This window comes from Bos indicus, chromosome 6, assembly GCF_029378745.1.
Source record: "Bos indicus isolate NIAB-ARS_2022 breed Sahiwal x Tharparkar chromosome 6, NIAB-ARS_B.indTharparkar_mat_pri_1.0, whole genome shotgun sequence".
NCBI classification, from domain to species: domain Eukaryota; kingdom Metazoa; phylum Chordata; class Mammalia; order Artiodactyla; family Bovidae; genus Bos; species Bos indicus.
Genome location: NC_091765.1, coordinates 23,466,607 through 23,487,750, shown reverse-complemented (window position 1 = coordinate 23,487,750; position 21,144 = coordinate 23,466,607). Strand labels below are relative to the sequence as shown.

The 21,144-nt window shown below is 37.4% G+C and overlaps 1 protein-coding gene across 8 annotated transcripts in view; it reads left to right on the top strand.

Moving 5' to 3' along the window:
- Positions 1-21,144, top strand: part of BANK1 (B cell scaffold protein with ankyrin repeats 1) — a 319,023-nt gene that overhangs the window by 284,768 nt on the left and 13,111 nt on the right. For 4 of the 8 annotated variants that reach the window (XM_070791140.1, XM_070791143.1, XM_070791139.1 and 1 more), the window contains 2 exons: positions 5,743-5,808; positions 20,578-20,804. In XM_070791140.1, coding sequence (XP_070647241.1) covers positions 5,743-5,808; positions 20,578-20,804 — 293 coding nt within the window. The other 4 variants (XM_070791144.1, XM_070791142.1, XM_070791141.1 and 1 more) reach the window with 2 other exon arrangements.

The following is a 21,144-nucleotide window of genomic DNA, read 5'->3' as shown; positions in this document are numbered from 1 at the left end:
GGGAACAAGGCAGGCAGAGTAGGGCTGTGGAGGTTGCATTATGGCCCCTGCCCTTCCTGCCTGTTTCTCATCTCTGTCCTCTCATCAGTAGGCACTAATGACACGTTTGACTCTTGCTTAAAATAAGACGCCAAAAATGGAGGACAGAATGAAAACTGACCGCGTCTTGTTTACCTTTGCATCCTTAGGACCTAGCACAGCACTTAGCTACATGGTTACCAATCTAATGAAGTTGGCTGAGCGATTAATAAATGCTACTATACTATGGACCTGAAGCAAAATACCGATCTGTATATTTCATTTTATATCAAATCCCTGGTTTCAGGAACTATCAACAGTGATAGGTATACAGCTCCAAACAACATTTCATGTCACACTTCTAATGGGCATGAAACATCAAGGGCTTTGTGGTTTATAATTCATTTCTTTATGAATGCACTTGGCTATTGCACAGACTTTCCATTACCTTAGCCACTTATAAAATAATTCCAAATAAGCTTTATCAGATTTTCAAAGAAGGGCAGCCCTGGAAGAATCTGTTTGCTTGAAATAGGCCACTAATGAGGTTGACATGAAGAATGTTCCTGCAGAAGCAACCTGCAAAGACAAATAGTGCAAGTGAATTCGTTATATTTCACTTTCTCCTCCTCCTCTGCTCTTCTGATAGTTCTGCTTTGCTTAACATTTTGAATATTTAATACTATGCAAATTTTTCCCATTCAGTATCATTTCTATTCTAGAGAAAATTTTATAGAAGTCATTCTACCAACATTTAAAATAAATGGGTTGGTATTTGGGGCATTTGCATTGTTTGAGATTATTTTGAGCCTCAAAAATTGTTTTTCTTCCTTTATGGACTTTTTTAATGTTTAAAGGTAGTGAAAGGTACTAATAATGCATTCATTATTCTTTCTTCTTAAATTCCAATTTTAGGTAGGAAGAGAAAAACAAGGTTTCACTCGGTCAGAGAATCATCAAAATTGACGTTATGTCATAATTGCCTTGACAGCATCATTTGAACGTTGATGCAATAAAATACTGTCAAGAATAATATTCTCCAAGATCTTAAACACATGGGAACAGGACCACCCCCATATATTACAAAAACTAACATTAGTCTGTGACTTAACTTTCTATTGTTTCTGTTCGTCTAAACCTCCACTAAAAAGAATTGCTTCCTCAAAACCATGCATTTTATTTAAATTCATGTGCACTTAAGAAATTTATCCAGGAGCTGTTTGGCCTGGGCGGGCTTGGGAAAAAAGAATTGGTAGCATTTTAGCATGTCAGAACTAAGTAAGACCCTAGAGATCATCTCATCTTAGCCTTAACTTCATTGGCAAAGGAAATAAAGGCCTGAGGGAAAAAGTCATTTTCCCATGTCATGCATGTTGTTAATATTAAGATAAAACTACACTCCTTCCACTGTCCCAAGTTGATTACCATTCTGGTATTTAGATTTTTTTCAGTTACTATATGTTTAGAACAGACTCTCATCTTACCACAAATCCTATTGTACAAAAATAATACTTTCAAATCTAAACCTGAGTGATCCATACTCAATGTTTGGTTCTCCCTATAACATGGGTTTTCTAGTTGTCTCCTATAAACGTTATGCATTTTATGATTAAAATGCATAAAGCTTTCTAGGACCAAGATTTTGCTGGCAGACACAATTTAAATGTTTCAGCTAATGTTTACTGTAAAAAGAAACATTAACAAATTCGAAATTTATATCTTTTCTTAAGGCTAATAGATGGGCTTCCCTGGTGGCTCAGATGGTAAAGCGTCTGCCTGCAGTGCGGGAGACCCGGGTTCGATCCCTGGGTTGGGAAGATCTCCTGGAGAAGGAAACGGCAACCCACTCCAGTACTCTTGCCTGGAAAATTCCATGGACTGAGGAGCCTGGTAGGCTACAGTCCATGGGGTCGCAAAGAGTCGGACACGACTGAGCCACTTCACTTTCTTTCAAGGCTAATAGAGCATGTGTCCTTGGTATGCATGTTTGTACTGGGCATCCTTTGGGTGGGTTGGCTCTTTCTTCAGGAAACAAGTTAATATAAGTATCTTCCCAAGATAAACTCATATTCAAAAACACCTCCTAACTTTCATAGCAATGAGAAATGGTGTGTTTGGAAATATGTTAATTGCTAATTGAGCTTTGTAAGGAAATGAGGTTTGTCTCTAGGTGGAAGGAGGGAAACAGTTGTAGTGGATGGAGCCAGAAATGAGTTAGGAGGGAATTTTAAGGCAGATTAGACAGATAGAGGGGCTTCGCAGCGGCTCAGTGGTAAAGAATCCGCCTGCCAACATAGATGTGGATTCATTCAATCCCTGAATCGGGAAGATCTCCTGGAGAAGGGAACGGCTACACGTTCCAGTAGTCTTGCCTGGAAAATCCCATGGACAGAGGAGCCTAGCAGGCTACAGTCCATGGGGTCACAGACAGTCAAACACAGCTTAGCAACTAATCAACAACAATACCATGGAGCATGATTTAGTGCCTATCCTTCTCTTAAAGAGTTCTGTGATCAGCACTTTCATCATCATCCTACTCAGAGCATCCTATCCCCCACCCCAATCCTACATCCCATTTCACGATGTTATGGCTAAAATAGCTGCTTAAATATCAACATTAAATACACTGCTGTAACTTCTCAATCTAGAAACTGAGACTGTTTACCTGTTTAACATTTCCTATATTTCACAAAGTCTGGATATTTATTGTCAGCAAAATGTATTTCAACAAAATATAAGGTGATTTTTAACAAATTAATGCCAAAAGCTGGAAAAAGTAATTCTATTTACCAGTACTCTATCATAGCTTCACAATTTATCAGAGTTCTTAAAGCTTATCAGTAAATGTGCATTTTATTGGACAAATTTGTTTTCTGACTTTATCTTTGGATTCAGATGTTTATTCATTTTAATGATTCCATATTACACCGTTTTTTTGTCTGAGACAGTCTCAGTTTCTGTCTTAACAATATTGGTGAAAAAACCCAGAGTGTCTGCATGTTATTAAAATTTCAAAAGTGTTTTATGTTTTCAAGACTTTTAGAACTGGCCAATGAAAAAAATCAAGTACCGCTCATAAAAATACTTTTATTATCCTAAAATATATTCATATACCATATATCCACCAGTATATTTTATTTGAGAAAAAAATGTAAACCACAATCCCAGAACTTGCCAGTATGTTATATTTAGCATGTTTTCCAAATACTGACTTGAAGCAGAAAATTGATTTTCAACCAAAAATGTTATTTCATGTGTGTAATTTCTCTTAAACACATCATACACTTAAAGTATATTTGCTTCTCCTATTTGAAGGAAGACAGTAGAGCAGGGTCGGAGAAGGCAATAGCACCCCACTCCAGTACTCTTGCCTGGAAAATACCATGGATGGAGGAGCCTGGTGGGCTGCAGTCCATGGGGTTGCTAGGAGTCGGACACAACTGAGTGACTTCACTTTCACTTTTCACTTTCATGTATTAGAGAAGGAAATGGTAACCCACTCCAGTGTTCTTGCCTGGAGAATCCCAGGGACAGGGGAGCCTGGTGGGCTGTCGTCTATGGGGTCACACAGAGTTGGACACGACTGAAGCGACTTAGCAGCAGCAGCAGTAGAGCAGGGTACCCTTTCTATTGACAACAGCTTGCAAAGTATAAATGCATAATAAATAACAGTTGATTTGATATGGTTTAGGGAATGTTCTTGGGGCTTCCCAGGTGGCACTAGTGGTAAAGAACCCACCTGCCAATGTATGAGACATAGGAAATGTGGGTTCAGTCCCCGGGTCAGGAAGATCCCCTGGAGGACTCAGGCATTCTTGCCTGGAGAATCCTCATCGACAGAGCAGCCTGGTGGGCTACGGTCCATAGGGTCGCAAAGAATCAGACACGACTGAAGTGACTTAGCATGCACACACAAAGGGAACTTCCTTAAATTTCATAAAGTGCTATCTGAATTCATCACAGATATGACCTTGATATTAGATCAGTTTAAAGAATAAAATCAAAGAAGCCAAAATACTGCTGGGATGCATCTCCCAGGCAGAGTGGTCAAGCACCATCCATCCAGTTGGAACACTCCCACTCCTGTGTGCCTCCGTCGGGTTACCCCAGGGACTCCCATGCAGCTGTTCAGGGGAGCAGAGACAAGTATGTGGGAAATGCCCTAAGGTTCTTTCTTTTTTTGGCCACACCACGTGGCATGTGGGATCTTAGTTCCCAGACTAGGGACTGAAGTGGTTAAGTGAAGTCTTAACCACTGGACCGCAGGAAAGTCCAACCCTGCCGCTGCTGCTGCTAAGTCGCTTCAGTCGTGTCCGACTCTGTGCGACCCCATGGACGGCACCCCACCAGGCTCCTCTGTCCGTGGGACTTTCCAGGCAAGAGTACTGGAGTGGGGTGCCATTGCCTTCTCCGAGTCCAACCCTAAGGTTCTTTTTAATCCTCTCTCTAGGGCTCCTTATTTGCTGTTTTTCTTTTGACAGAACATACTTATTTTACAGTTTCTTTCAGAGTGTTTCATTACATTTAGTTCTTGATATGCTGTTTTGCTGACTTTGTCTCACTGTGGTTTGTTTCCTTGTGTGATTTCTAATTCTTTTTCTTTATTGGAGAATAATTGACCTGCAGTGTTCTGTAAGTTACAGATGTACAATATAGTGATTCACAGTTTTTAAAGATTAGACCCCATTGATAGGTAATAAAATATCAGTTATATTCCCTGAACAGTATGTCCTCAGTTATGGATTATGGAAGATGAGAGGCAGCAGTGCTGTGAAGAACCACGCAAATAGACTGAAGTGCAAGCCTTGAGAGTCCAACTCACATCTCCACCAGCAACAGTTCTGGGATCGTTTCGATATTATGTAGCCCTTTTAAATGTTAGTTATTTCCATCTTCCTCATCTGTAAACATATGACATTGGATCAGTCCTCCAAGGCCTCTTGCAGTTCCCAAACTCTGTAGTTTAGCCTACGCATTAAAAATAAATGGAACTCTGGGATGTTCAGTTTCTAGAATCAAGCTCTAAAGGCTATAGACTTTTCCATTAACAAATGCCAGAAGGTATACAGAACTTTGTGGGTACTCAATAAATATTAAACAATCAATCTTATCTTTCATCTGCAAAATGGGATGAGTAATGCTGACTTGTCTCACAGAATTCTGTGTGAGAAATAATAAATGAGAACAAAGCACTTTTCAGATAATGAAGTAATTCGAATAAGCTGCTTTAATAGGTCTGAGGTCTAGCTAGATGATGCAAGAATAAAGTGTCTTTTTTATTATTACATCTGTGAAATACAGCAGTCTTTTCATCTGTTTAAGAAGAAACAGTCTATTATCCTTGCTTATCACCAAAAAGTCAGCATGAGTAATTTCTATACAAATGGAATTTTTCATGTGATTTTACCATTAATCACTTTTAACAAAATGCAGCTTTTATCTTTACCTGATATCAAAATGGAATCATATCTTGATTTAAACAGTTTAATGAAGCGTTCCATCAGTATTATACTACTCTGAGCAAAGAAGAGGCTTTTTGAAATGACTGATAAGCTGCACAAATGAGAAGATTGTAAATCTAATAATCCTCCTACTAAAAAAATAATACAATTCAGGAATTGTTACTAAGGAAAATGAAGTATTGCATTCTAGTTTCCTAGAGTCTTCTACAGGATGTTCTTTTTAATGTTTCTGTTCAATAAATATGTGTTCTGTTTTTTACAGTGTTTCAACAAAAAGCTGCCAGAAGACAATCTGATGGTGACAAGTTGCACGGTCCTAAGAAACAAGGTATTGATATGAACTTCAGCTTTTTAAATAATCTTTAAGAGTTAAAGAAGTTTTATGAATACTGACTAAAGTCTCCTGAGATAGAAGTAAATAGCTGTGTACTTGATTAATTTTACTCTTAAGTCACTGTCTTACCCAAAGTAACTTTTCCATAAAAAGATGATTGCAAGATAATTCTTTTAGTTAATAAAAGCAAATTATTTTAATTAACGAAAGGAAAGAAATTAACAAAGGCCTTATGAGGATATTTGTGGTGATGTTGATGATGTTGTTTGTTATCACAGCTCTAGGAGGGTCAAGTAAGACAAATTCTCACAGACCTTGAGAGAGAAGTCTCTAGAACTTAACTTGGTAGGAGGGGCAGATGACTGATTCCCCAGAGGAGACCACCATGGGTTTTCTGTGCTCTGCGTTGAACTCCAGGCAAAGATTGTACCCTTTTCTCACAGTTCTCTTGCCTTAGGCACTGAATCCCACGTTTTTTGTTCTTTATGTTCTTCTTTTTTGTTGTTTTGTTTTGTTTAATTTTATTTTATTTTTAAACTTTACATAATTGTATTAGTTTTGCCAAATATCAAAATGAATCCGCCACAGGTATACATGTGTTCCCCATCCTGAACCCTCCTCCCTCCTAAATACTTATTTCTAATGCAGAGAAGAAATAAACATTGTAGCTACTGAGGCATCTCACACAGGAGTAATGTTTTCCTCTGGTTCCATAGGAGGTGGCTGCTTCCAGTCTTTTCTGATACACTTGGTTCCTATTGAAAAGAGAGACTCTAGCAGGTGATTTATAATAATATTTTTCTGATAATAAGGCATTGGTTAAGATTCAGAAATGCAGAATATAAAAGGTGGCAGAAATGGAGGTAGTGCTGGATGGCTTGATAATCAAAGAACACGTACTGATGCTTTTAACCTCAACCCACTTCTGAAATAACGTCCCTCCAAAGTCATTCAGTTCAGTCACTCAGTCATGTCTCTTTGTGACCCCATGGAACACAGCACACCAGGCTTCCCTGTCCATCACCAACTCCCAGAGCTTATTCAAACTCGTCCATTGAGTAGGTGATGCCATCCAACCATCTCATCCTCCCTCATCCCCTTCTCCTCTTGCCCTCAGTCTTTCCCAGCATCAGGTTCTTTTCCAGTGAGTCAGTTCTTGGCGTCAGGTGGCCTAAGTATTGGAGCTTCAGCTTCAGCAACAGTCCTTCCAATGAATTTCTGATTTCCTTTAGGATTCCTTTAGGATTGAATGGTTGGATTTCTTTGCAGTCCAAGGGACTCTCAAGAGTCTTCTCCAACACCACAGCTCAAAAGCATCAGCTTTCTTTATAGTCCAACTCTCACATCCATACATGACTACTGGAAAAACCATAGCTTTCGCTAGATGGACCTTTGTTGGTAAAATAATGTCTCTCCTTTTTAATATGCTGTCTAGGTTGGTCATAGCTTTTCTTCCAAGGAGCAAACATCTTTTAATTTCATGGCTGCAGTCACTATCTGCAGTGATTTTGGAGCCCAAGAAAATAAAGTCTGTCACTGTTTCCATGGTTTCCCCATCTATTTGCCATGAAGTGATGGGACCAGATGCCATGATCTTACTTTTCTGAATGTTGAGCTTTAAGCCAACTTTTTCACTCTCCTCTTTCACTTTCATCAAGAGGCTCTTCAGTTCCTCTTTGCTTTCTGCCATAAGGGTGGTGTCATCTGCATATCTGAGGTTATTGATATTTCTCCTGGCAATCTTGATTCCGGCTTGTGCTTCATCCACCCTCGCATTTCTCATGATGTACTCTGCATATAAGTTAAATAAGCAGGGTGACAATATACAGACTTGATGCACTCCTTTCCCAATTTGGAACCAGTCTGTTGTTACATGTCCAGTTCTTACTGTTGCTTCTTGACCTGAGTACAGATTTCTCAGGAGGCAGGTCAGGTGGTCTGGTATTCCCATCTCTTTCAGAATTTTCCACAGTCTGTTGGGATCCACACAGTCAAAGGCTTTGGCATAGTTAATAAAGCAGAAATAGGTGTTTTTCTGGAACTCTCTTGTTTTTTTGATGATCCAACGTATGTTGGCAATTTGATCTCTGGTTCCTCTGCCTTTTCTAAATCCAGCTTGAACATCTGGAATTTCACAGTTCACATACTGTTGAAGCCTGGCTTGGTGGATTTTGAGCATTACTTTACTAGCGTGTGAGATGAGTGCAATTGTGTAATAGTTTGAACATTCTTTGGTATTGCCGTTCTTTGGGATTGGAATGCAAACTGACCTTTTCCATTCCTGTGGCCACTGCTGAGTTTTCCAAATTTGTTGGCATATTGGGTGCAGCACTTTCACAGCATCATCTTTCAGGATTTGAAATAGCTCAAATGGAATTCCATCACCTCTACTAGCTTTGTTTGTAGTGATGCTTCCTAAGGCCCACTTGACTTCACATTCCAGGATGTCTGGCTCTAGGTGAGTGATCACACGGTTGTGGTTATCTGGGTCATGAAGATCTTTTCTGTTCAGTTCTTCTATGTATCCTTGCCATCTCTTCTTAATATTTTCTGCTTCTGTTAGGTCCATACCATTTCTGTCCCTTACTGAGCCCATCTTTGCATGAAATGTTCCCTTGGTATCTCTGATTTTCTTGAAGAGATCTCTTGTCTTTCCCTTTCTATTGTTTTCCTCTATTTCTTTGCATTGATCACTGAGGAAGGCTTTCTTATCTCTCCTTGCTATTCTTTGGAACTCTGCATTCAAATGGGTATATCTTTCCTTTTCTCTTTTGCCTTTAGCTTCTCTTTTCTCAGCTATTTGTAAGGCCTCCAAGTAATGTTACCTTAAAATTGTTACCTGTAAATCACTGAGAGAGACCTTAAAGCTGGAAGTTATTTTACCAGCAGCCACTAACCACTTCCATAGTCTCTTTTTGTTCCATTATGTAAATGGCGAGGTACTGGTTGCACCAACTTCTAACACCTGTCGACCTGTTGAATACATAACCTCAATGGACTTGGTCCTGGGATGCCCTGGATCATCCTCCAAAGAAAGGTGTGTCCTTAAATGAATAATCTTCACCCATCACGTCAAGTGGCTTTTCTCATGACAGCGACATTGTGCTTATATCGTTCTTGCAACAAATACATGGTATTTGAATGCAGCACATGATTAGCGTGAACTTCCAGTCTCCCACAAATCACTTGGATATACTGCTTATAAATTCATATGCAAAAAACTCCTTACTGGGCAGTTTTTTATATCTAATGATTTCTTATTTTGAAGGGAAAGAAATATCTTTTTAAGTCTACTGTTATCCTCCCACTGTGCCTTTAGCTCTCTTAAGAAATAGTTGCAGAACTCCATGTGAGACCATTGTACAGCTTGGATCAAACAGTTATTGAAGAATTAAAGTAGAGAAGATTATTCCTATCTGGACTCCTCCACACATCTCATAGAACTCTGGAAAGAATAAAGAGAGGGGATGCTTTGAGCTCTTTGGGAGAAAGTTCCCATGAAGCATTTTTAGCAAATTATTCAATTATCATACTTTAATTAAATCATGTTAGAATTAAGGGGATGATGTTAAGAAGGCCACAGGAGATGGAAGAAGGTAACAAGTGGCAAGTGTAAGGAAGGGATCTCAGAATGCCTGATGTATTATCCTCTGGTTGTCCCACAGAGAGCAATATAAGGAAAGGCTGCTGATGTTTTGGAAGCCTGTATGAAATCTATTATTATTCTACCATAAGTATAGAAGAGTAATCCCTTGTTTGCTCAGAAGAAAGGGGGCAGAGGGAATGATGAAAGTAAACAAGAACCTAAATTATAATATATTTTATTGGGTTAACATCTGTCCATGTCTTGTTACTTAATTTGCTTCCTCAAGATCAATGATAACTTGATTTATTTTTTAATTCTTGGGGATTAGGATACTGAAAATTTTAATTGAATTTTTGTGTGAACTTTTCTGTCTAGATATTTCAATCCAATTATTGATGATATTTTTGATTAGTCAACTTAAAGGAGTTCATTTCTTGGTTCCTTTAACTGCGGACATCCGTAATTCAGCAGAATGGAAAAGAATATTGTTCTGTTTTCAAGGATAGAGGAACATTAAATCTTACAAAATGTAAAGAAAAAAGCAAAGCCTTCCTGATGACTGCAATCTGAAATCAGAATCTAGAGAAAAAAACAAGAATAATTGGGAAGGGGGACTTCCCTGGCCGTCCAGTGGTTGAGACTTCACCTTTCAATGTATGGGGTGCAAGTTTGATCCCTGGTGGGGAAGCTAGGATTGCACATGCCTCTCCACCAAGAAACAAAAACATAAAACAGGCACACTATCGTAACACATTAAATAAAGATTTTTTTAAAAAAAGAACAATTGGAAAGAAAATTTTTTAAAAATCAAATACCTAATGGGCTTACTCTGTCCAACCATTCTTCTCTAAACCTTTTCAGATATTTATGACCATCCAGACCATAGGACATACTTAGCAATCAAAACAGCTTATGCCTAAATTAATGAATACTCTTCAAATATCCTGGGATTTCATGGTATAATAGGAAAAGTAATACATACTTCACCAATGATAAACTATTCGGTAGAGAACAACAAAAACAAAAAGCCCCTTGTGTGAAGTGTTTGTCAGAGTCAAGATTTTTTAAAGGGACTGGACAGGTTCTCTAAAGGTTAAGGAAATTATTCAATTATTTCAGTATATATTATTTTTTTACTGAAAGGAAAGGAATTATGAGAGCCAACTATTTTTCCATTGTAAGTACAGACATTTCAGATGCCCTGTGTTGAAGACTGCCAAGGGATTGCCAGGAAGTTTCATTGTTGCTAAGTCAAGGAATTTTCCTGAGGAAAAGGAAAAAAATTAATTGGCACCATTTCCATGGAAACTAAACAGATTTCTTCAACTCAGTTTTCACATTTTGAAAAAAAAAAAAAAATAAGAAAAATGCTGAGGACTTTGGATCACAGGTTAGAAGTTTCCATCAAAATTCAGTTTTAAAGTCAGTTTTTCCAAATTACTTTTAAAATTAGAAAAATTTTAAATCAATACCATAGCGTTGTCCCCAGAATATGCTGCTACCACCCACTTCCCAAAATTGAGCACCATAGAGTGGTCAAGAGTTTGTTCCTCAACGTGGCTAACCAGAGAACTGAATTTTGGCAGTGAGTTTGGAATCAATCACAGTTTTGATGTCTGAGTCTTATTAACTAAGCTCATGGAGGACTGACTTCTAACCCTCAACTCCAATCTATTAAATCTATAATATGGGACGACTCCTTCCAAGTGACAAGAATGCTTGCATTCATTAGACACTTTCCAAATAATGAAGTTTCTATAAAACGTAATTAGTGATTAGAAGACTAGCAGGTGAACTTGATCAAGTCAGAGGGTGCTGGAGGAACATAAGAGCTTCAGGGACATGGAAATATCTGGTTTATTTTTCCTGCCTCACAAAATAATATAATAGTCTGGGGTAAAGATTGTTCATGTCTCCCAGACCTGTTACAACTTTTTTCCCCATTATATCTTTTTTCATGGGCTGTACCAAGGGGCCTTTTTCTATCTTCACCAGAATCATCCCATTTTATTAGCATAGTCGGACCTCAAAGATGATGCCTGGCAATTGAGGAGGTTTAGCGTTCTTAGCATCCTTAACTGCCCCTCTGGTCATGGCCACAGATATGTCCAGTCACACAGTGAAATAATAATAATCCCTCAAGCGTGTGTTGTTGCTGTCATGCTTGGAAGGCAAACCGTATTTTTGAGGGATTGGGGTAGTAGGTAGGAGGGAGGAGGATCACATCCACCCTAACCAGCTGCCTATCCAAGTAACTCTCAGTCCTAGGTGAGCATACGAATTATTTGTAGGGCTTCTAGAATTTGATTGCCTATGTCCTACTTTAGACATGGACAGCAAGTGGAACACATGAGAACAGCCATGTGCTATAATAATAATCACCTCACACCAACACAAAAAAAAAAACAAAATCTAACCAAAAGGAACTATTTCTCAGGCCATATTGTGGTCAAACCTGGCCTCTAAATGTATTATATTTAAAAAATAATGTGCACAATGTAATTTCAACATTTTTTAATGTTTAAACCTTTCAATTTTTGCCATTTTAAACCATGTTTTAATCTGTCTCATGTAAAAATTCAAATCTCCAACCACTCCCTATTGTATTACTATATCGTTTGCCACAAATGACTTTTGATATTCTCATTTATCATCATGCTTTCCATATTGTTTTCTTATACTTGAGACACATTTCTCTAAACTCATAATTCTGACAGAACTGGGAAAATAAAGATATATCATGAGAATCATGCTATCAACAAAAACCTAAAAGAAAAAATATTGATAATGAAGACTATTCTGATGTGTTTAACAAGCAGGCACTAAATCTTCTCTGCTCAATAATTCTATCTGGCACCTGTAAGCTTTGGAGTTTGCAACTTGTAATATAATCTCTACCCACTAATTCTTCAACGCAGACTGAAAAATCGTTATTGGCTGGTCTTTTCAAGGAGTGTGCATGCTCTTGGGAAAGATATAGTCAGGGAATGTACCTTATATGAGCTCTCTAAGTTCCCAGTGCCATACCAGTTTGATGAATCTTAAATAATAGAATTTTCTGTAAGTAGGAGACCTAGGGAAATGCAGATGGTATTACCCGTATGTGGGAAAAAGAGAATACTGGTCCCTGAGGTATTTTCATCAGGTTGCTTTTGCCAATACTTGATATATTAAAAAGAAAAGGGGAAATTATCAAAATGTGGTCATGTGTACTCTACAGAAGAATAATGGCTTCAATTCTCTTTTTCAGTATAATGTACATTTCTATTTGTCATGTTGTTTACGGAAGATTTGTTTTGGTTAAAGTCATACCTGGAAAAACTTGTGTAATAGCTGGGGTCTTATCTAAATGGTGATGTGTCAACAGCCCACGGTGGCCTTTCAGAAATGCTCCTGAAGGAAAGGCATCAAAATGATGGAATTCTTAATAACAATAGAAACAAAGACTTAAAAAAAGCTAATAGTGACAAAAAAATGCTAATAGTTAAAAAAAATGATACTAATTCCAGTTAATTTTAAGGTTGAACAAAGGAGATTGAAACAGATAAAATGAGTAGTTCACCTGCTGACCCCCAGTTATCACCCGATTTGTTGTTGTTGTTCATTCACTAAGTCGTGTCTCTCTGTGAGTCCATATGCAGCCCATGGACTGCAGCATGTCAGGCTCACCTGTCCTTCACAATCTGAAATTTGCTCAAATTCATGTCCACTGAGTCAGTGATACTATCTAACCATCTCATCCTCTGTCACCCCCTTCCCCTTTTGCCTTCAATCTTTCCCGGTATCACAAGTGCTAGTTTTTGAAAGTTCTCCCCTCTCCAGCTCTGGTCTTTCCATACACATACGGAAAAAGTAGTTCTCTTAAGTAGAAAGCAGGCTGAGATCCTGCAATAAAGAAAGCTGTGTGATGGAAGGATGGGATGGGCAAGAACCACTGTTTGTTCAGGAAGTCACTTCCTTGTAGACCTATGAGAACATAGTGCCAAAGAATCACGCTCCCTGGTACGTAACAAAGTTACACTAGACAAAACCACTAAGCCCTGGGATTTTGAGTTGTGAATTGCACCTGCCAAAGTCCTGTGTAGTCCTGAAGCAGAAAACAAAATTTGATCTGAACACAAGGAATGGAAACAAAGGATAAACAACCACCAAGTCTCTTGTTGAACAAGATTTTATGAAGAAGAGGATATGTAAATAACAACTTCAAAACCCATGTCAAAGGAAAGAAAGAATTCATCATGAAGACTCAGTTTAATTATACTTTGATAAATGATTTATTTAATGAGTGAGGTTGTATCTTCCCAAGAACCATCAAGCTATCAGAAGAAAAACAATGTGAAATATTCATGCATGCCCCCCCACACAAAATGAGATCACCTCAACTAATGACTGGTAACTGTCTAAGTCTGAAACATTTTACAAATATTTTAATTTTTTAGAAGATAACTGAAAAGAAGTATGAGTTATTTTGAATTTTCATTTATTAAATTAAGCTAAACTATTCAGCTTTCAGGATCAGTGCTAGATTGTTGTTGTTCAGTCACTAAGACGTGTCCGACTTGTTACAATCCCATGAACTGCAGCACACCAGGCTTTCCTGTCCTTCACTATGTCACAGAATTTGCTCAAACTCATGTCCATTGAATCAGTGATGCCATCCACCCATCTTATCATCTGCCGCTCTCTTCTCCTCCTGTCCAGAATCAGGGTCTTTTCCAATGAGTTGGCTCTTCCCATCAGGCGGCCAAAGAATTTTAGCTTCATCATCAGTCCTTCCAGTGAATACTCAGGGTTGATTTCCTTTAGAATTGACTGGTTTGATCTCCTTGAAGTCCAAGGGACTCTCTAGAGTCTTCTCCAATACCACAATTAAAAAGCATAAATTCTTCAGCAGTCAGGCACTCAGCCTTCTTTGTGGTCCAACTGTCGCTGGGAAAACCATAGCTCTGACTGTACAGATGAAGAAACAATCCCAAAATAATGGTGAAATATCTTAACTTAGATTTTCTGTTTTAAAAATAAAAGTCAGTTTTAAAACTTAGAGAATGGTGTAACAAGAATTTGACATAATGGACTACATGATTTATTGGGAAAAGATCACAACCTAAGAAGTTTATATTTAGTTTGCTAATTAGTTTGTTAGCTTGCTGATTAGATTTTTAGTTTGCTAATTAGATTGTTAGTTGTTTAGTTTGTTCATATAAGAAGAAAATAAATATATTTTTTGGATATCCAAGATTTTTAAAAAAGATAGCGTTTCTATGTCATCATCAAAGTATTCCCCAAAATATCTTCTAAGTAAAGGAATGACAGTAAAATTAAAAGCTTGAATAAAAGTTATAGTGTTAAAGAATTTGTGGTGAATAATGAATTCAATAAAACATGGAATTAAGTGTAAATAATTATTAACCTTTGCAACAACCCTGTAAGTAACGGTATTAGACAAACTGAAGTTTACAGGGGTGGGGTAAGACAGAGCTGAGATTTGTACCTGTGCTTGCTTGGTTCTAAATGCCATGCTATGTATTTTCTTTTATAACAGATGTTGGTTCAAATTTGGATAAAAGACAAAATCAAACTACATCTTGCTTTTAAAATATATACTGCATAAATATACTAAAGAAAACAAAAGTTGAAAATTTATGGTCAATAATGACTGCTTACAGAAACAGAAACAAAGGTATTATTTTCAGTCTTAACTTTAGAAAAAATATAATTCAAGGCAAAAGTATTAGACAAAGAAAATGACTTCATTTATTTAAATTCTGAAATCCAAATAAAAGCATGTCATCCAAATAAAAGCATTCTTTCATGAGGCAAATATTAAAACATTATAGTATTTAAATAAAATGTGGTAAAATAAAAGAACCTGACAAAACCCTCAATAGTAGTGACATGTTAGAAATACTTTGAATCTTTGATAAAATAGTAAAAATGCAAAAAAAAAAAATAGAATAGAAAAAATTAAGATAATGTCAGTTGGTGCTTAATAAAATATATGCTTTTCAGGGTCCTTAATTGATAATATGCTGTATGAGTTTTTTTAAATTCATTAAAAATATGACCTATTCAACCCACTCTCTGATCTCAATATGTTAAGCAGAGGCAACGTCATACCCTAAATCTTTAGTGAGTAACAATTAAAGGAAAGCAAAGGAAGCAGACACTAAGAAAAAGAAAAACTGGAATAAAACCAATGAAATAAATCTAGTAAAAGTTGAAAATTAATAGAACTTGAGGAATTCACAGATATGAAATGTTGACTAAATCTAAAAGTTTATTTTTAAAAGGAGTAAATTAACAAATCCTCTGGCAAATCTAGCCAAGAGAAAACACCAATAAGAAAACCAGTCATGAGAAAATGTCAGTATATAGAATCAGAGGAAATGTTTATTTTATTTTCTTGTATCTAAAAATATATGACTTTTCAAAGAGAAATGCTAATTAACAGAATTATGTCAGATGATAATGATGTGTCAGTATAGGTTTATCAGTGGCAACAAATATCCCACTCTGGTGGGTGATGTTGATAATGGCAGAGGCTACACATACGTGGGACTGGAGGTAGGTGTCGATCTCTGATCCTTCTACTCAATTTGACTGTGAACCTAAAATTACTCTAAATAATAGAGTATATTACTAGAACAAAGTCAACTTAATAAAAAAATTATGTAAAGTGATGAATGGAATTTTTTAAATACTACACAACTAATAGCTAAGGAATGTTTGTATGAATTTTAACTCAAAAGATTACCCAGGACAAGTTTTGTCACTGCATTATTTCAAACTCAAGTAAAACAGAATTTTCATATTTTATGAATCATCCCATCATCACTGACTTGGTGGACATGAGTTTGCGCAAACTCTATGAGATAGTGAAGGACAGGGAGCCTGGCCTGCTGCAGTCCATGGGGTCACGAAGAGTTAGACACAACTTAGCAACTGAACGATAGCAACAATATTACTTTGCAGACATCATAAAAGAAAAAAAAATATTCACTATAAAACAAAAAGTTCCTGCTAAATAGGGCCAGGATACCATTTTCTCACATGTGTAGATTAAATAGACTAAATTGTTCCTAAAATAATTTATAAATTTAAGGAAATCCCAGTCATTTTGAAAGGACTTTTTTTCCTTTGCGGAGAGACACAACAGTTTGGAATAATGCATTTTTTTTTAAACTTTACAAAATTGTATTAGTTTTGCCAAATATCAAAATGAATCCACCACAGGTATACATGTGTTCCCCATCCTGAACCCTCCTCCCTCCTCCCTCCCCCTACCATCCCTCTGGGCCGTCCCAGTGCACTAGCCCCAAGCATCCAGTATCATGCATTGAACAATGCATTTAAATTCATAAAGCTGATAAATAAATAATAGCTGAAATGAGGTAACCATTTAGAAAAAAAAGAGATTTGGGCATCACCATTTCCCATGTGTGTTGTCTACTACTTATGCAATGCAAAGCTGTAGTATCTAGTGTTACATTGGCGTGAATCCCCTAACTGTGAAAGAATGGTTTAGATTAATTGCTAGAAGTTTTTGTTCTTTTTTTTACTGACATATGTACAACATTGATATACATTTACCATATATACAATTTTGCATCCTGCTTTTGTACTTGTCCTTATATAATAAGCACACTCTTTGTTGCACGTGATCTTTTAAAGTATTGATATTATTTTAATGACTACGTAATACTTATTAAGTAAATACTTCACATTTTAAATTCTTTGGCATTGACCAGTCAAGTTGTTTGCTTTCAATTTTTCAGGAAAAAATGTTCTTCTAGCCAGTCCCTTGGTAATAGAAAGAATTTTTATGAAAAGTTTAATTTGTTTTCTTACCTAATCTCTAGGTTTATATGTCCATCAGATGAATTCCTTGATGTTTATTTGACCAAAACTTGATCAGATGGAAAATCTTGTAAAGAAAAATTGATCTGAAAGGAACAAAACTTTAGAAACTGTAGTTTGTCTTGAAGCTTTAACAATAAGAGAATATGAGTCTGTCTATATGTACAAATAGTCTGACAAATGCTTTTCAATGAAAATTATGTTACACTCATTATGTTATCTCATACTAACTCTTATGAAAATAAACTAATAATAAATATAAACTTGAGGAGGAAGGAAAAACCTTTACATCCCCATAAAACAATAAACTAAATGCAATAAAGCAATCTATCAAAAATTATAGGTTGCATGTTTTGGTTTGATTAGTTTGCCCTTAGGAAGAAAGGTGGTAAAATGCCTAATCATTTTTCTTTGCAACTTCGTCATACCTAATAGTAATTTATCATGACAGTTGTTTTTAATATTTTTAGTGTGGAAAAAAAAGAGGAAGAAGCAGATGTATGTAAAATTAGTCTAGTTGTACAGCTCACTTTCAGGACTCGATCTGTCTAGAATTTTGTCACTCCTAAATTGTGTTCTTTTGTTCTGTCTGCACAACCATGCAAAACAACCCTGCCTCCTCAAAAAAAAGTCATCTTGCTTATATTTTAGCAACTAACATTTGAAATATGAAAGGATAATTGAAATGAATGTTAATAAAAGAATTCAATATTTTGGATTCAGTTAAACCCGCACGTGTAGCGAAACTGAAGCTGGGACCATTTTCTGGGAAGACTTGGCTTGAGATAACTTCTATAAAAGCAGAAAATCCAGCTGCACGGGTTTTTGAGATAAAAATGGATTCACACTTAGGCAAAGGGATGACAGAAGTGAGGTGCTAGTTAAATGGTATAACTGTTAAATGACGAAGCTAAACCTCCGCACTCTGGCAGGAACAGCACAAAGAATTCTACTGCAGAGGGCATCTCACGAATTGAATTGGAGCGTGGAGGCCTATAAAAAGCAAGTGGTATAAGAAGCAAGAGCTCAATTCTTATGTGTGCTTTTGGCTGCTAGCTGACTTTTGCTTCTCCAATTCCCCTGAGATTGCAGGCTTCACCCTCCCTGAAGGAAAAACTTTACAGTATGGAATCTGTTGGTACCTCGTTAGTCCTGGGGAAAGAGGACTTCTGAAGACAGAAGATAAGCCAAGAAAGCTCCCATGGGAATCAGAATGATTGGCCATGGAGCAGTTTTATGTGCTTGTGAATCTTTACAGAAAGGAACCCTCTCTGTGGCCCCCTTTCCGAGAGTCACTGATGCGATCTCAAAACTGACAGAGACAAGAGAGGCCATTCCAAGACTGCCTCGCGGCTCAAGTTCCCATCAAATACTTAAAACTGCTATCAAGTACTTGAACTTCTCATTTCTAGACTAACCCACCCTATCAATGAATCTTTAATACTATAGAATTTGAAATAATGCCCTCCCTGTTTCCCAAATATTCATCAATCTGGTCTGGATACAATCTAAATGAACTACTTATTTTTTTTTTTTAATTTGCCACTCTCTTTTATGTAAGACCAAGGTACATTAGCAGGGGAGAGCTGTGTACACAGAGAGAGCACCAAGTTACAGGTTCCAGTCCTTAATCAGCAGCAGGAAGTTATTCTCACCAGCCCTAATCAGTTTCAGCAGAATTACTGTTACTTCCTTAGAGTGATAATCTCAAAGAATATCTATTTTACTGTAAATAGTTCATAATTTTTTTAATTTATTTTATTTATAGTATAGTGATCTACTTCTTTCTTGAAAACGAGTTCCCAGTAATGAGCAGTTTCTCCAGGGACATACCCACCGTACTCACCACCAACCTGCCTGTAGCTTGGTGGGACTACCTCTTCTCTCCTTCTAGACTCTGGGCATATTTGGATTTGATAGCACATAAGATGTGTGCTGCCGTGTCTTATGCAGTAAGTATGGACACAATAGAAATATGTAAATGAGAAAGTACAAAACTCAAATGAGTTCTGCAGGCAGGCAGGGAATACAAGGGTGATGTCATCCAAAGACTTAGAGGGAGTAACAGAGATGAGGAGAGTAGAGAGTCCCTATAAGCATGCACTTCACTTATGGCTTGAAGCAATGTGTGGAATAAATAGAATGCTGACTTCACCTGTGGTCTGCAGCTTGCTCTCAGTGTGCCTCAGGCCAGTGTCCTCTGTGGTATTTGTAGCCACATGTGAAACATCAGGCCACCTACTGTTCTCATTGTGCCAGACAACTAATACATTTGTTGTTATTGTCATTGGGTTCAGTCGCTTAGCCTTGTCTAACTATTTACAACTTGTTGGACAGCTCCCCTGTCCTCCACTATTTCCTGGAGTTTGCTCATGTCCATCGAGTCAGTGATGCCATCCAACCATCTCATCCTTTGTCGTCCCCTTCTGCCCTCAATCTTTCCCAGCATCAGGAGCTTTTCCAATGAGTTGGCTCTTCGAAGTATTAGAACTTCAGCCTCAGCACCAGTCCTTACAATGAATATTCAGGTTTGATTTCCTTTAACTGGTAGATGGCATGCTTCAAAATAAACACTTTTGAAAAGGAAGCAGTTCACTACTACAAAACAACCAGAAATTAATTATTTAAAATCTTTCAGGAATAAATTTTCAAATGATCCTAAACCTCTTGTGACATTTGGATGTTGGTTGAGATCTCTTTTCTCAAAGCTGGAGAGATTATGTTTATTCCATAAATATTTATTAGTAATAATAATATTACCTTTTATTTAGCTTTCTATGTGGCAAGGCCAATGCTAAGTATTTTGTGCACATGTGTGCTGTGTGCTGTGCTGTGCTGTGCTTAGTCACCCAGTCGTGTCCAGCTCTTTACGACTCCATGGACTGTAGCCCACCAGGACCCTCTGCTCATGGAATTCTCTAGGCAAGAATACTGGAGTAGGTTGCCATTCCCTTCTCCAGGGGATCTTCCTGGTCCAGGAATCAAACCAGGGTCTCCTGCACTGACGGCAGACTCTTTACCAGCTGAGCTACCAGGGAAGCATAATTAAAAGTAATTCCCCCAAAGGAACATGAAATTGGCACTGCCCACAACCAGTGCAGTGCAAAACTTTTGTTGTTGCTCTTTCTCTCTTCATCCTTTTATGTTTTCAGTGATGAGACATGTTCTTTTCACCTGTAACTCTAGGTCTGAGGCATGACAATTTTTAGAAATGCATTAAAAAATTTGTTCTGATTTGTTCTGTAACTGCCTGTAGACTAGCTGGAACGCGAAACTCAAACTGCTTATTTTTTTTAAGTGTTTTTTTTTTTTTTTTCTAGTTGTCATTAAAACACTTCTCATGAAAACACCCTTCTCTCATATTGTAGACAGAGGTCGGATGGAGAGTCAGACCTTCTCCTCCATAAGGGACTCCCTCGCTGCAGGGCAGGAGGAACTCATCCTGCTGCAGGAGAAAGTCAAGAATGGGAAACTCTCTATGGACGAAGCCCTGGAGAAGTTTAAACACTGGCAGATGGGAAAGACTGGCCTGGAGATAATTCAGCAGGTAATACAGACCCCATTCTACTGTGGATCGTTCCCTCCTGTGCAGAGTCCTAGCCTCTTTGTAAATATTTAGTCTTAACAAAAAATACAGGCAATTGTTCTTTCTTTCATTTTTAACTAACCACAAAAAGAGGCTTTAAATTACCAATTAAAAGTTTAGCAATATCCAGGTTTCATGTTTACAAACAACTAATGAGATTAGCGCTAAGACTGAGTGTATCATAGCTAATATCTAATCAACGTATAAGGCTGTCCTTAGTAGAGTGAATGTTTTATGAATCTCATTGCTGAAATTAAGGTGAAGCGTCTTTACACTAACGTGCTTAGAATTCTGAAGAATG